Source organism: Scomber japonicus, chromosome 18 (genome assembly GCF_027409825.1).
Source record: "Scomber japonicus isolate fScoJap1 chromosome 18, fScoJap1.pri, whole genome shotgun sequence".
Classification (NCBI taxonomy): Eukaryota; Metazoa; Chordata; class Actinopteri; order Scombriformes; family Scombridae; genus Scomber; species Scomber japonicus.
Window position 1 is genome coordinate 18,780,801 of NC_070595.1, and position 17,406 is coordinate 18,798,206.

Consider the following 17,406-nt stretch of genomic DNA (forward strand, 5'->3'; position numbering starts at 1 on the left):
CTTTGCAGATTAAGGTTTTAAATTTAAAATGACTTAAAAGTATGATGCATTGTTACAGATTAAATGACTAAACAGCATATGGAAGGTGTTCTAATTAGCTCCATCTCAACCAGCAACACTAAAATGCAACTGACACATTAATGAAATTGATTTTTCCGATGACATCTCTGTACTCTTAGTAAAAGAGCAGGCAAATGCACACCAAAGTCTTTGTAAGGTGCTGGTAGGAAGGAGAAGAAGGAGAATTCAGACAGATAGTTCAGAAAAAAGTAGTGCACACTCCACTCCATTTTTAGCATTTTTAATCATAAGCATTTCGACAAAGTCTTTTTGAACTTTGTCGAAAATGGAGCCGAGCATGTGGTACTTTTTTCAACTTATCTCTGCACTCTTCCTCAAGTAAAAGTTTCACTGTGATTTGCTACTTTTACTTAGGTGAAGGATATTTTTTTCCACCACTATCTGTGTTTATCTACACAGTAGCAGATATAAAATATGAAGCACAGAAACGTGCACACAAACACACATCCATGACCTCTTTGACAGACAATATCCATTCGGCACCCCTCACTAACCCGATGCCAGTCTAATGCCACCTTGATGCCAAGCTTGCCAAACTTATGTCACATCAGAGCAGACCCAGTGTCAACTCCTCATAGTACATATGCCAACCCGATGCCCTCCACATGCCAACCTCATGCTACATCGGTGGCAATCCTCAGACAACAATATGCCAACGGAGGACCTCTGCTTGGCCCAGTGTGCAAATCCCCCGGCGGTGGGCACTGGGTGACACTGTATGGGAAGTGGAAAAGGTCAAAAGTCACTAGTGAATTAGGGTTCAAAGACAAATCTGTCATTTTGGTTCTTCTTCATTGGATGCAATTAGCAGCAAAATCCTGATCCCAAGCCCCGCTTAAGCTCTAATCTCAGAGTCTGTGGGTTCCCTCCAGTCTGCCTGTCTACCAGCCTGTCTCCCACCAAAGCCCCTCACCTCTGTCTCTCTCTCTATCTCTCTCTCTCTCTCCTGATGCCTGCTGGCACTTTGGGAGCAGTGCCCCTCCAATCCCTGTACCCCCCTCACCACCACACCATCATCACCACCACCACCACCACCACCACCACCACCACTACACCCCCCCTCCCATCCTCCTCTCCCTCCCTCCCTCCTCCTCCTCCTCCTCCTCCTCCTCCTCTGGATGCCAGCCGACGGCCCTCACAGTGTGGCACGCCATCTGCTGCCGCCCGCCCCGGCAACCCAACCACCCCTCCCCTCCTCGCTAACTCGACCTCCCCCACTCCCCCCCACCCCTGCAGACAGCAGCTACCCACAATCCCCCTATGCCTCAGCCGCGCGGCGCATAGAACAGGAGGCTTTCGCACAGATCACTTCACCCCCCCGATGCCCCCGCCAGAAAGGAGGAAGCTGGGGAAAGTGTGTGTTTGTGTGAGTGTGTGTTTGTGTATTTGGTGGGGTGGGTGGGGTGGGGGGCTTATAGACAATGTAGTCAAGCTTTTAGTTCTGCGTGTAAATAAAAACAACACACATAGCGTACAAGCATGCACACACTCACACTCAAACACTAAAACACATGGTACAACTACTTCAATTTTGGTTTCTTGCTGAATATGCATTTGTATTCAATAGTCTCTGACACACACACACACACACACACACACACACACACACACACACACACACACACACACACACACACACACACACACACACACACACACACACACACACACACACACACACACACACACACACACACACTTTTTAGTTCTGGAGGTTTTTTTCTTTTTCTTTCTAGTTAAAAAGGGACAAACAGCACTTTTAGGCCTTTAAATTACAGATATTTTCATGGATACAATTGAAAAGGTTGACGTAAAGAATCAGAGTCAACTTTTAATTATTGGTCAAAATATCACTTATGTAAATAAATCCTCATCATTCACTTTCACTTTCTATACATTTTGTTGTTGTCTCATAAAAACGTAAGATCTGTTAAACTGGGAATGACTGGGAGGGTTCCTTATATGTTGAGGTTTAGTTGTGGTGGCATTTAATCTACAGTTGAATCTCGGATTCTGCCTTTAATGTACATGTGTGTTAAAACCTACATGCTTCTCTTATTCACACACACACACACACACACACACACACACACACACACACACACACACACACACACACACACATTATTTGCTATTATTTTTTCAGAACATAAAAGACAGCTTGACAGAGGGATAGCGGACATGACAGGAAATCATAAAACCTTATGACGGACACACACACACACACTGCTGCTGTTTGGGATCTGATGGTGTGTTTGTGGCAGAGCTCTCTGATCATCGTTTAGCTTTGAAAAGGAGGGAGAAATAAGATGAGAGACATCAAACTATAGCAGAAGAGAGAGAGAGAGAGCGAGAGAGAGAGAGAGCGAGAGAGAGAGAGAGAGAGGCTTCATCCATCTTGTGTGGGTATGGAGCCTCATGGCTGGCACTCTATCCATCAATGAGCGCAACATTAACTCTCTGGATCAGAACCAACATCCCCAGATCTCTCTCCATCTCTCTTCCCCTCCCCTCACTCTGCTAAATACACACACCAACACACCAACACACACACACATTAGTATTCTACTGCCATCCATGACAAACCTCAACATCAACCTCTCTACCTTCCTCTCACACACACACACACACACACATTAAGATCCTGTTATGTTCTGTACTCATCCCAAACTCTCCTACTCTACTGAAAGAAATCAGATATTTTTATGTTTTGCATGGTCTTTTATCTCTCTCTACACGCCTTCAAACAACCCACCACCTAAACAGCTAACCTCCACTGCCCCTCTGATGTCTACGTGTGTCTCGATTCACCTCCTCTTTTCTCTCCAGATCTCCTCTCCACTGATCTGCCTGATCCGCTCCTCTCTTTGTCTCTCTCCCAGTTGGTGTTAATAATTTAACTACTGAGCTGCTGCAGAGCTGGCTCCCATCCAGGCCTCAGATTGGCACTGTCTGTCTATTTATGACACTGTGTGGCGGCGCACATGTGTGGGATGTGCAAGAGTGAGAGGAGGACTGTGTGTGTGTATGTGTGTATGTGTGTGGGTGAGTACGTGCATGTGTTTTCCTATTAGACCTCAGCCAATAGCAAATTAGCATCCAAAGCCACAAGACTGTTGCCTAAATTGAAGTTAGAAAGAAAGACGTGCGTTACAAGCCCTTATTCTTCGTCCAGATTTCACACTGTAAGACTGGATTATTTAATTTACTATACACACACAAGGTGGTTTGTATCAGTGTGGTAAGTGAGACACTTATGAATAGCCAATCACAATAAATGTTATGTCTAATGTGATGTAACAGTAGTGGGTGTGATTATATTTTTAGTCTTGGTGAACAATCTGGAAATGATTTAAAGCTGACAAAATTTAAATTATTATTTAACAATTCAAATGGATTTCACACTTTATTCTCTTTGAAATGAGATGAAAATGACATCCTCATGACCTTCAACTTGACAGATAAAGCTTCAATATATATTAAGACAGAGAGAAAGAAAAAGCAGAAAAACAAGACCTGATTGTGTTAACATTTTAGTTACAAACAAGATTAACATATAATATATACAATTGCACCCAGAAGAGAAAAAGTCAATCATAGTCATAAGTCAATGATCATCACAGTCAGAACATGCTAGAGCACTGGAGGGTATGGTGGAGTGCATGGGGAGAGCATTAGAGTTATAGAGGAAATGAAAAGGCAAAAGAAGAAGATGACACCTGTGCCGCTAATTGTTAACTCTTTGTTAGCATGAATGGTTTAATTATGCTAATATCACATACTCTTGCTAGTTGCCTAACATTAACAAGCCCGTGCTAGTGTGGGATGGTGAGGGGGGAACATATAAAGCACACGTTCAGCTACACAGTAATTTGCACCATTTTCATTGTCTCATTGTCTCTCTCAAATTTAAATTTGAGTAAAATTGTTGCACTACTTCTGGTGCAGTGAAGCATGTGTGGTATAAGGTTAGTGTTAGCTCAGCTGTTAATGCTACGTTACTGTTAACACAAAGTAACCCTGTCAAAAAGTTAATGTTACCTCATTAACCCTGCAAAGGTGCGTGTGTGTTTATTCTGGGTTGGAATGAAAAAAGTATCAGGACAGCTGTCCAAATTAGGACTGGGAAGATATAAACAAGTATTCGCTAGTAAATTAATGATTGTTTTTTTTAAAGACTACACAATACTTATTTCTTCAAATAGACAGCCTGTGCACATATGAACAAAAGGAATAGATAAAGAAAAGCAATAACAACTGCTAAGAAATCATAGATATGGTCCCTCAATCTAAACTAAAAAAGTTGTTTTTATTGTCATATTGGAGAAAAATGGACGTGTAATCATTTGCAGAAAAGTGTTAAAGCTCCCACCCCTAGTTCGAATACACCAAAATGCAATTGCTTAAATCACACTGTAATCACAGATCAAGGAAAGGGACAGAAAGAAAGAAGAGAGGAGGACAAAATCTAAGCAAAGAAAACGACCACGAGCAAGTGGAGGGCAGGGACAGTCTTAAATTCATCAAACTCAAACTCATTTTCAGTTATAGGGTTTGGACTATTCAGATATTTACACTCTAGAGACATGAATAGATATGAGAGGGGTTTTCATTATGTCTGATTTCAGGGCTCTTAACAACAAGTAATTGCCTCTTTGCCGTGTACATTTAACAAAAGATCTAACATTTCAATATGCAAAGGACAGTGGTGTCAAAAGCTTTTTAGAGAACAACTAGAAATGCTGGATAGATTTTTGTTGACTAAGCACAATAAATATTTATTCTCATGAATAGGGTTTATTCATTAAAAAGGACATTTTTCCCACATTTCATCTACAACACTTCATCAGCCTTCAATAAGATAGGCTTTAAATCTCTAAAAATACATTTCTTCTTTTTCTCAAGACTCGCCGCAATGATCCTAAAGAACAATTTTCCCAAATCCATCCGCGCATTACCTGAAAACACTATGGATTCAGACTGTTCTGAAAAAAGAGAGGTGACATTTCCGAAGCAAGTGTGTGACATGGTGTGAATCTCGATGCCACCTCCCACACCTCTCACCCTCCTACAATCCAGCCCACAAGAGAAAATCAGTCCAGACAGCTTACGCATTCACTTATTCATCCATTGGAATCAGTTAGGTTATCAAATCATGAACAAAACTTGAACAAGCATTTTTTGGACTTAATTTAATATCCAAAGAATTACAATTATACATTTTTTGGATGTATTTGTCTTTGACCTTGACTTTTGTGTGACTTATTCCATTCTTTGATTGCATTGCTTTTTGCTTTTACAGTAATATTTGTCGTCTGGTATCTTAAAGTGTAACCAGTACATAACTTTTGTTTTCATTAGTTTGTTTCCCACCAAAGTCATTGTCACATTCTTACAATATCATTTTGCCTGCAGAGCTGGTGTGCTGAATGAACGGGTTGATACGGCGTTAAGGATCCATAGTAAACAGACATATGCAAAGCCGCCCACCTCTCCACCTTATCTAAATTTGATATCTCATAAGGGCCTTTCACACTTGCCGGAAAACATAAACACACCATGAACGTCTGCATGCACACAGAACCTGCACTGTCATTAATTTCAGAGATGGAGGGAGGTCAGTGTACCAGACGGTGTTTGTGTGTCTGTGTGCAAGCATGTGTGCAGGCTCGCATGGCAGTGAATGTGTGCTCACATGTATGTGAGCGTGCATGTCAATTGGGGAGGGAAACATGCATGTGCACACACACATACGCGCACCGGTGTTGACAGGTGGCTGTGGTAAAGAGGTGGTCCCTGAGCTGGGGTCTGCCTGTCTCTGGCTGAGAGAGAGAGGAATAAAAAGCTCCCAGCAGCTGTCGCCCTAATTCCTCTAACACGGTGCTTGTGCTCTGATTAGAAAACAGATCTGGCCTCTAATTTACTCCTGACACCAACTAATGCTCTATATCTCAATCGCTCCGTCCCCGCTCGCCACTGGTCTGCCTGGCTGGACACACACACCTAGTGACTCAAAAGACTAGAAGACAAGGCAGATTTAAAAGCACACACAGGTACACAAAACAAGCAACAGAGCATGACTAGAAAGCCATTGAGCCCTCACCTCAACATATTGCTTTCAACCATACTGGTATTCACATGTGAGAGTCTGGATCTGCAAAACGACTAACCAGGCCTGAAGAGTCAAGTGTGTTGCCTCATGAGAGCCTGGGGGTTCCAAATTTGCGACAGAAAATACCCAAATCTGATTTTTCTACCAGATTTTATTTCAAATTGACTTGTGGAATAAACTAAGGACTGAAAAAGTTCCCTTGAAGCAGTGTTTTCTACCCTCAAAATAAAGCTATGTCTACTTGCAACTCTGAATTACTGGTGGTATTTCACCCCAAGTGAGGACAAATGATCTAGTAATTGAAAATAAAGCAAAGATTAGAGAAAAAAAAGCAAGTTTCTAAGTTTTGTGTTACTGCTTTGCTGAGCTTTGGGTTTTTGCTTTTGGTTTCTGGTTGAATACTGAATAATTTGAGCTTTTAAGGCCTCTGAAAAAGTGCAGTACATTTATCACAGGAGCCAATTTCCTCACATATTCAAATAAAATGATGTGGGAAGGAAGAATCACTGTTTGGTTGAACCTATTTGAGTAGAGGTCAGAAGTAGACATTGCTTTATTTAAACAGGTCACAAGCCAAAAAGGGTTGTAGACTGCTAATATAGACTTCAATTGCTCTTGTGGTCTTTTTTGATTAACATCGTATTATTTCAGCTGTCCATTAAGACCCTCTTTCGTAAATTCCTGCATCATTTCTAATAAACTTAAATATTTATAAAAAGGCAGGAAATGAGAAAGAAAGTACATATAGTAAAGTTGAAGCGGATGAGGGCGAGTTGATGTAAAGCGATGTTCAGTGTTACCAGTTTTTCATGCCAGCAGAGGAGGAGAGGCCGGCTGGGTGTCTGGGTGCCCTGACGGGGTTGGCCCAGCAGGGGGCAGAGGTGTGATGCAGGGAGTGGGAGGTGACAGCTCAGTGTCACACTGCACACAGGGTGTCACCTCACCAGGCTGGGAAGAGAAAGAGAGGGAGAGAGACAGACAAGCAGTGAGAAAAAGGGGAGAAAGTGGACAGGGAGTCAGAGAGAAAGGTGAGAGAACTATCTCAATCTGTGTGTGCGGGGGTGTGTCTGTGTGTGTGTGTGTGTGTGTCTTTATATGTTTGTGTGTGTGTTCTTGTGCTTATATCTTTGAGAGGACTCTTGTTTTTACACCTCAAGAGTAAGGACATTTTGGCTGCTCCTTACTTCTCCATGAGGCTGCTTGTCATGATGGAGATATACTGATAAGAAAACAAACATAATCTATTTTAATAGCCTCCCTTAATGTGTGTTGCTGCACAGGGTTTGTAGCAGGCAACTACTAGGCTTGGTTTTCTTTGTGTAAGTGATTGCATGCGTGTGCGTGAAATCCTCTTTTTATTTCCTCTTTCTTCTCTCTCTGTCCCCTGTATCTGTCTCTAGGGACTCACTTGGCATCTCTCCCTACTTTTAATTCTCGCTCCACAAACTGCTGCTGTCTGAACACAAGCTGGCAACACATACATGCGCGCGCACACACACACACATACATACATATTCTTGGGTTTTACAAATGCACCGGTGTAACCCCCCCACTCCCTCCATTAAAAAGGCATTCAAAGACACACACAGTGGCCCCTCGTCCAGTTTCAATGCAACTCACACGTTTGTCTTTCACATCACTGTCATCTGAAATATTGGAGGGGAGCTCACAAAAACACACAAGGGACATCAATGACACAGTACAAGTTGAATTCAAAGAGATAAACACAAATACACACAAGCTGATGAAAGACTGAGATGCTTGCAGCCTCCCAGGAAATACACACACACACACACACACACACATACAAGCACACACACTTCATCAATGACAGTAGCTGAGAGACATAGAGACAGCATTCCTGCTACTCAGAATACAAATCCGGTGTGAAAGCAAACACACACACATATATGATGAGCCCCCTAAAACAGAAACAGAAATCAAGGAAGTAAAAGGACATGAACATGAATATTTGTTTATTTTAATCCCTACTAGCGGCTCCTTCAGTTTCAAACCAGCATAATAAAATAATACCTGTCAGCGGCGCTCATGCAGCCAGCCGCACGCATACAAGTTCCCCAGCAAAAAAAACAAAAAACAAAACACACACATACACTGACAGGCAGACGAGCCCAACTTCAAAAGCGAGAAATAAATAAATTAAAAGAGGAGTCTGATAGGGATGAATAAATAACAAGAGGAGAGAGGGACGCAAACAGGAAGGAGAGACAGAGTGTGCAGCAGCGAGAGAGGAAGCAGAAAAGGGAGATGCAGTGATTTTTTTTTGGAAGGAGGCTGGAGGTGCAGGCGGTGAACTAGAGACTGTCACACACACACACACACACTTCCAATCTTAAGTTAAACTGGCATGCAGCAGCTCCACAGCTAAGATGGGAACACACTCCAGAGGTGATAGATAGATATCTGTATGCTCGTGTGTGTGTGTGTGTAAATGTGTTTGAGTGTGTGTGTGTGTGTGTGTGTGCTCTGCAGGTAGAAAGTGTTTGCAAGACGCAGCATGAGGCCGAGTGACTTTTGAGTTTCTCCTGCATTCTGTGCCTCTCCTTCTTTCTTTTTTTTTAATTATTTGGAGAAGGGTGTGAGTGTGAACGCAAATATGCAAATGAAACGGTTATTATTGCATTGCTCATCAAGCAGCGCGGAGCAGACATTAATAGGCTGATGAATATGCATGTGAAGTTGTTAATTAAGTTAATTATTCTGCTGAAAATGCATTCGTCTTCCAAGGACATCTTCCCCAGGATTCCAACCTGCTCCACTCATTAGTCATGCGATATTTTACACTGGGCGCTAGGACAAGAGGTAGGAAAGGGAGGGGAAGGAGGGGCCACCGAGGTTGATATGTATACAATATAAGGGCACCGCTGGTTTGAAGTCCACTTAAGAGCAGCAGTAAGAGCCTCAGAAAGAGATATAATGGCATTATAATGATGCCTAATCATTCATCAGCTCTTCAAAACTAAAGGGTCAGTGGAAGAGACAAAGCCCTGCACCCAGCTACAGTGGGGCGTATGCACTCCTAGTGGCCAGACGTTCGCTCCATCTCTGCTTTTCTTTTTCCTCTCCAGTAATTCCCTCTCTTCGCTGCTTTTCCTCTAATTGCTTATTAAAACCCTCTTAAATGAACTTTTTGTGCCAACTTTCCAACACATTAATTAATTGTTGTAGCCAATTAAGTGTCGCTGCGCAAATGAGCTTCAGCACAAATGGTCCTGCAGGGCCCGTCCACCCCCCCCACACACATACCCCCCCCCTACACCCACCACCACCCTCCTCCTCCACCACCACCACCCTCGCTCACTGCTTTCCCAGCAGCCCCTCTGCCCTTAAAGCGGTAGCATCAACACAGAAAGACAGAAAGAGAGAGAGAGAGGGGGACAATAATCTCTCCTGTCTCACGAAGCTCTTTGAATGTACTTGGTAGTGATGTGCCGAGACCTTGCAAAAGTACGACAGAAGTGCAGCATCATGCAGAGAGGATGATGTGTCTTTAGCTGGAGAGGACAAAAACTGTAAAAAGGTCAGAGAGACAGAGTGAGAAAGAGAAAGAGAAAGAAAGAAAGTCAGTGACTTCTTCTTTCTGTCCTCTCAAGCTTTCCTTTTCATAATTGATCACTGATTGAGCTTCAATTGTTAAACCGATAAAACCTCAGTGGACGTTGGATTCATACCAATGGAGGTAATGTGATATCAGATTATTACAGTTTCATGACCTGGCACGGATGACTTTACATAAAATTAACACACATCTGTATCATCTGGCCAACCCTAAAGCTCTTTGGTCGGGCCTCACTGCTGTTGAGCAATCAAGAAATAACGAGTGTGTGTGACAGCAGTTCCTCACAAAACTATAAACCGAGAAGAAATGGAGATGGTGTTATGGCATCAATAAAGCACGCCGGTTGCAGCAGTAAAAGCATATATCACTGCCGGGATAAAGTCAATCAATTTTTGAAATATCACATAAATAAGGATGTCGCCATAAATGAAATGACTGACGTTACCATTTTTTTTCCCCCAATAGAAGACAAAGAGGGATGAGATATTGTGCTGATGGAGGCAGCACAATTTACTGCACCATACAAGTTGCATTTACAGTTTAATTTTTTGTTTGCTCAACTATAAGGGTAAAGGGGTGTAAATTACCCATCAAAAACACCAATTATTTAAATCTACGTATATCATTTTTTTTATAATTTTCTTTCTTTCGTGATCACACTGTGTGTGTGTGTGTGCGTCTTAGATGTGGGACTGTGGGAGTCCCTGTCTCTCCTCACTGAGTTTACACATAGTCACTGATCAAACAGCCTCAGTCATCAAACTCAACATCAAACCGAAACACAACTCAGAGAGACAACAGCGGCCCAGATTTACACTACATAAGCACAAAGGAGCCACCACACACACACACAAACATATATGCAAGAAGTCTGCACACACACACACACACATACACACACTTGCAGACAGACACATAGAGCACTATTGTGGAGTAAGAGATATTAACTTGTTTTTAAGAGTCAATTAAGAGCATTTTACTGATGCAGATCCTATTTTTTATATTCAAATTTAATCTAGAAATTTATCACAGTAACACGTAAAAGCAATAAAAAAAATGAGTGATTGACTTTATGGAGTGCTTCAGCAGCAGAATTCATAGTTGCGTTTGGATCAGAGATGCTTGTTTCTACCTCTCAAACTCTCTGTTCATTTGGATGTCAGCATGAAAGTAAATAAATCTGAACTGCTGAGTGTCAACAACCTGCAGGCTCATCTACATACACGTAAAAAGTGTGAAACAAACATCCCTCCATGTTTGACTGATTTAAAATGTTTCCCTACATTGAAATACGGAATTAAAAATGGTTATGTTTGTCATCTGTGTTTCACTCTCCTTCTTTGTCCATCAATCTAATTTCTAAGTGCTCTTTGTAATCACTCATTTCCAGGTAGGTGTGATATGTGAGTGCTGGATGTGTTATTTTACTTAAAGTCTGTGTAAAGAAAAAACAAGGTGTTAGAAAATAATTGCTGGAAATGACTGTTAACTATTTAGTTCAGGATTGTGGAGACATTTAAGATGTTTCTCGCCATTACTGTGTTCAGGATGGGGTTTTTTGGCAGGCCTTAAGACAGCTGCACCTTTACATATAAAGGGGTAACTAGCATGCCCCCCCAACACTATATAAGAACCAGGCTTATAATACATTAATGTTTAACACTGGCTGGGTGCATAATCTGTTGTTTTGTGGGTGACAACCTGCAATACTGCATGCTAAACATTAGTATCCTAATGTATGCTGCAGTCACCACAGTAGATAAAAAACTTTCTAAGGAGACAGAAAAGACTACACTTAAATATTCTAGGTTGTTTTATCTGTTATAGGTGAGGTTTTATGATAAGCCCATAGTGGGTTTCTACCTAACCCGCAAGTGTTTTATTTCATTTAATGTTTTTCTCTGACTTTTATAATACAGATGTGCAAATAAACCAACCAACAAATCAATAGCAGAGTAGTGCCATAATGTTATTATATAATAAATACATAGGCTACATACATTTCCCCCCACACCTCTCTGGTCTTACCTGAGTTAGTAGGAGTCATGTCATTAGCTGTTACTGGTGAATGGATCCATTTTCGTTAAACGCAATGTTCAAGAAATGTAAAATCTTGCTGAAGCGTCCATTGGCTCCAGTCCAGCAAGAGGATATCTCCATGTCCTGCGGCACTGCAATTTTGTAGCGGCCCTCTCCGCCTCTCTGCCCGGGGTCACCCTCGCTGCCTCGGGCTATGTTGCCGACTCTACTGCGGTACAGACACACACCTGCGGCTGCTACATCCAGCTCCTCACCGGTGCTTTTCAAAGAAGCATTTAACTTTGACAATGAACTTCATTTAAAAAATATAACAATTCAACTCTTAAAAGTTTACTGGAAAAGGTGCCTACAGAATATAGGTGCCGAATTAAAAGTGGCCCCTATTACTTTATGTTTGAAATATCATCCGTGTTGCTTGGCTTACTCCTACTAACAAGTCCTACTTTAAAGTGTATGTTTTTAATGAGAGTTATTAAGTTTGGACCATTTACGGTTTATACACATGGAGGGACGGGACCCCACTGTCACTACTTCCTACCACAATGCTCTGAAGGCAAAATATCTCTTTCCCGCCAGCCGCCATCTTGCTTGTGTGACGTCATTTGGAGCCAGAGTCTGCGCAATGGAGTTGGGCTGTCAATCATGACGCCACACCCCCTTTTTATTTATAATAAAATAGCTAATTAAAAACAAACTTAGCAGAAAAGTGAGCAGCGTGATAAGAATCGTTGTGGAAAAACTCTAGATACATGTATAATGAATATATAGACTTAAATAATCTGCCGAATTTGTTCAAGTCTGGCAGATTTTACTAACTGCACAAGGAACAAACTACTCTATTCAACAAATGCACATTAATAAGGTCCTGACTGCTTTTAGAAGCTATGCACTCTACAAAAAACTGCTTTAAATTGGGGTTAAATTTGTGCCCAAAAAATTGGACAAAGCAAAATAAAATGTCATGAATACATTTTTGTAAGAATAAACTCAAATTCATTAATCAATTCATCAATTCATTAATGTTCTTCAAGTCCACCACAAAAAATCACTGGCTGACACTGAAGCGACGGCATTCAAAATGGAGGCTCCATTCTGCTTTGAATGCCGCCGTCGCCTGTCTCAGTCATGGCGAGTACGTGCCTCAGACTGGCAGCATGGCACATTTATGGGCATTCCCCATAAGGTGCCTTTCTGATTGATGGCACAGCCTCCTGCACCTCCCTCTCTTCACTCCTCAGTCCTGATTTATTCGTCTAGTCTCTGTGACTTGGCACTGGCATTGCCCACTACTTCTCCTGTGGAAACTCCCTGCGGGCACATTCACTATTATTTGGAGTCCCGATGGGCGAAAGCATCAGACAGAAACATACACACCCTCATACACACACACTACACTGTCTCATCTCACTCACACTGGGCCTGTGCTAGAGGGCAGGTGAGCCTCCCACTGCCTCCACTCTGAAAGGATCTCTCACCCAGAGGGCTCAGCTGCTTGGTGGGCCAGAGGGGTAAGCGGCTCTGTAAGCCTGCCAAGTGAGGAGTTGGTCTGGGTATGCATGAGGCCAATCCTCACAAAAACACACACACACGTGCAAACGGGCATGCACACACACACAGCCAGTCTGCGTGAACCTCGCAGGCTTCTGTCTCTGCCAATGTGTAGTTTATGATCCTTGTCTGTCTGTCAGGATCTTCATAAAGAGATCAACCCAAGCGGTGAAGGAATCAACACATAAATAAGATTGATGTACAGGGAGTACTTGACATCACATATACTTATCCATATTAGGCAGTGTATCAGACACTATAAATTTTAGAGCTTACTGAGTGTCACAGTGAAAACGAAACTACAAGTAGTATTTTAAACAAGCATCCAGCATATTTTTGGCATGTACAAACTTAAATTGTAACACTATTTACCTCTGATCATGATGAAACACAGATTACATGTCTGAGGTAAGATTTTGTACAGGGTGTCCACAAAGTGTCTTTACAATTTAAAAAAAACATTACAAAAGCAATTGATAAAATATGCTAATCACATTTGTTCCATGTACTAAGTGGTTATCAAAGTTTTTAATGATATTGTGTATCGTGTATCGAACAAAGATATGGGACATCTACGACCTGAAGCAAAAGATCACTGATGCCATCGCCACCATTGATGAGGCTATGCTACAGCAGACATGGCAAGAAATCGAGTATGTGCTTCGTGCAACTAATGGTGCCCATATAGGGGTGTATTAAATGATTACATTTCCACAGATTTGTCTATTCATTTGCTTTGTAATAAATGTGTTAAATTGTAAAGAGACTTTATGGACACCCTGTATTACTCACATTGACTAACCAGCAACATAGTCTGGCTTGAATTCAATCAAACTACCGGCAAGGGTTTAAATAAAGGTGTGTGTGAATAAAATACTCTCAAATGTTTAAGTTGTAATTGTGTATATTCTTTACTTCATGTTTTAGGTCTTTATTATTTTATTATAAATTATTTTAAATGTGGAATTGTGTGATTTTTGTTCAGTTTTCGTCATACACCTGTTTCTCCTGTATGATCAATGACTGCTCGCTTGTTGCATTTATGGTCCAGGTAGCCTGTAGAGTAAAAATGTAAACGAGCTAACATGAGTTTCCACATCATAAGAGTAATGAGAAACAGTGGAAACCTGATGGGTAACTTGGCCGACACTGCAGTTTTCAGGCTTTTGTGGAGGCCTGACTGTGCAGACTTTCTGTAGTTTCAGCTGCAGCATGAGTGAATGCCTACCATCTAGTGGCCAGTTTAGAGAAAAACCTTCAGAAACACCAGAGAGACAATTCAACTGGTCGCATAACTTCCTTTAATAAACTGAACCGAGAAAACACATATTACAAAATATTCTTTTCTTTTTACAGACACGTGAAACTATTTTCTCCTCCCTTTTCTTTTCCAAAGAAAAAAAAAGAATGGAAACAGAATCATGGACCATCAATTTTTTTTTTTTTAAGCGTGTATCATTTTCTTTATGTAGAAAATAACTGCACCAAAAAAAGAAAAAAAGCTTTTGTTGCACAAGTCGGCAGGAAGGCGGAGGGGTGGGGGGGTAGACATGTTAGATGAGGCTTTCATAGCCCACCAGGAATAGCCGGAAAAGTCTTGTTTCTTTGTGTATGTGTGTGTATATGTGTGTATGTATACTTCAACTAGCAGAGTAGCGTGTATTATGGAGCAGTTGGGTCATTATGTGGTGGTTTAATCCATATTTGAGAGACAGGAACATGAGCACTACAGGCTTAGGCTTGATACTACACAGAGGATTACTGTACTGTATGTAAAGGAAGTAAAATCTTCAAGTGGGCAGAGAACACATCGCAGTTCAGGTGGATTGTTGACTGATAATATAATATGGAACCTCCTTTGTGTAAAATTAAAAAGAAAACAAAGAAAAACAACCCTGCCATCCAAAGCAGAAACTTTACCTACACTTCCCCCACTTAAGAGATCATTCAGGGGTCGCTGGGGTCACAAGGAGGCATAAGGCTGAAAACAGGGGAGTTAACCAGCGTTTAAAGTTCATCAGGAAACTTACAGTTCAACAGTGTTCTTATCAGTGCCTCAAATCTATCTACCTTAGCTTCGCCATATCTTCCAGGGCTTTTCATCACAGAGTGGAGGATTTGATTTTCCAAAACACTGATAACCTTGTTAGAAGTGGGCACTGCAGTGGACATGACAATCATTTGTTTTGGGGAGGGAAAAAAAAAAGAAGACAAATCACAGCTGCTTTCAAAGTTGAGTGCCAGTTGCATGGTGCTCAATTTGGAAGCCAACCTTCATTCAAGTCAAGGGCCTTCGGAGGACAGGAAAGAGTAAGGGAATGCAGGTGTTGACTGTCTTGTTTAAGGTCAGACCGACCAGAGTCTTAACACTGCCACCAAAGCAACACGTTACGGCTTGTTGAGAGTAGTGATGTTCATGACCATACCTGAAAAAGCCCTTAATCTCTTTCTTTTCAGTCCATCACAAAGTGACATTCATTTTCAAAATCTTTGATTCAACTTTCACTACCTGCTTATGGTCCAGTTAGTCATAATCTGTGGAAGTGCCTCTGCATTCTCCGTCTGCCTTTTCCCTTCAGGCGAGGATTGCTGGAGCTGTCCTACGATACCCGGGTCTGTCTCACCAGGGGATCGAGGGGTTCAGCGGGCAGCTCCGTGGGAAAAGCGTAGGTCTTGGTCCTTGGGGAACTGTACTGCGGAGGCAGGAGCAGCAGTCACCAGTCCTGCTGGAGCCTCAGCTGCAGCTGAAGACTTAGGCGGAGAGTCTGCAACCCAGGGTGGAGGGGGCTGTCCCCGGGCTGGAGTGTCCACAGACGGAGAGGGGTTTTTGCTGCGCTGAGAGGCCCCAGGTTCAGAGTCTTGCTGAGAGATGAGCTGGAGCAAAGCGGCTGCCACGGCAGGGCTGATGTCCTGGCTGGGTTGGACTTCTGACCCAGCCTGCTGGGCGTCTCCGAGAGCTGATGGAGGCGGCCCGGGAGGAGAGGGTGGACGCTGCTCACCAGATGGAGGCACCTGGTTGGCCCCAAGCTGTTTCCTTTTTGGCACAGCAACATCTGAAGGGGGCCAAACAGGACAAGGACTAGATGTTAGCTATAACATGTATGACACAAAGCATTTCACTACAGACACATGGACATAAAGACAACACCATGGAGTCTTATCTGTCATCTTCTACATCCACTTTGCAATTAAAGAAAGTAAATATACATTAACTGAAGCACCCTGCACCATGTTGACATTCCTACCTTCACCACAAGAGGGAGAGCACAGCACCTAAAGTTGCATCTTCACATCAAGTACAGAATCAGCACCATTTCAGTGCATCTGTACTTTTTGTATTGTAATCACTTAACTTTATCAACCTATATAATTATGTAGATATTGTACAAATGCTTAAAATATTGAGACTTAAAACAAAATGTCTGATGTATTATCATGCACCTATTCAGGTATAGTGAACATCAAAGTTGATAATGGAAAAAAGTGCTGTTTTTGTACCTTTTAAGTGACTTATCACTGTCAAAGAACTTTTATTAAACACAGTAAAACATTTTTTTCCACTGTATGTAGGTAAAACTTAAACCAAAAAAATGCAATAATGTATATACAACAGATGCTGCTGTATTTGTTCTTCCCCTAAACAACCCCCAAAAATGAAAGGAATAATGCAGGAACTAGGTGAGAACACATTAGGAAGGGCATGTACAGTTGGATGAACAGAGAGGGTGACTCTGAGTAGGAGGATTTTTAGTATTACAAAGGGCAGGAAAAGATTACTAAACCAGGGTGGTCTCTTTTTTGTTTTTCTGTCCATTATAACATTGCAAGGCAAGGCGAACCAGGTATAACCAAGTATTTGAGAGGCCTTGACAGCAGAAATAATCAGAAGAAAACAGGACTATTACCATTCCAGTGCCAGCAGCATAGTCAACTGTTTTATTCAAATAACTAATCACATTTTTTTGAACTAATATCTGAGTCAGAGTGAACAGTTAAAAACAAAAATAAAACAAAAAATAATGTGTGGCAAACAAAAGTTAAAGGA

General features: G+C 41.8%; 1 protein-coding gene across 1 annotated transcript; it reads right to left on the reverse strand.

Annotated features, from left to right (window-relative positions):
* Nucleotides 1–14,650: 14,650 nt before the first annotated feature.
* LOC128379266 (uncharacterized) lies at nucleotides 14,651–16,592 on the reverse strand. The gene is made up of 2 exons (XM_053338891.1): nucleotides 16,569–16,592; nucleotides 14,651–16,451 (listed from the first exon to the last, which is right to left on the reverse strand). The coding sequence occupies exons 1-2, from the start codon at nucleotides 16,590–16,592 to the stop codon at nucleotides 16,002–16,004; spliced, it is 474 nt and encodes a 157-aa protein (XP_053194866.1). The 3' UTR covers nucleotides 14,651–16,001.
* Between the last annotated feature and the right edge of the window lie 814 nt (nucleotides 16,593–17,406).

Bases quoted from the DNA above. Each gene is read 5' to 3' on its own strand.
- LOC128379266 (XM_053338891.1), bottom strand. From the start codon at position 16,592: ATGGTGCAGGGTGCTTCAGTTAAT. The intron at 16,452-16,568 runs GTATATTTACTT...TACATGTTATAG, and splicing joins TGCAGGGTGCTTCAGTTAAT to CTAACATCTAGTCCTTGTCC.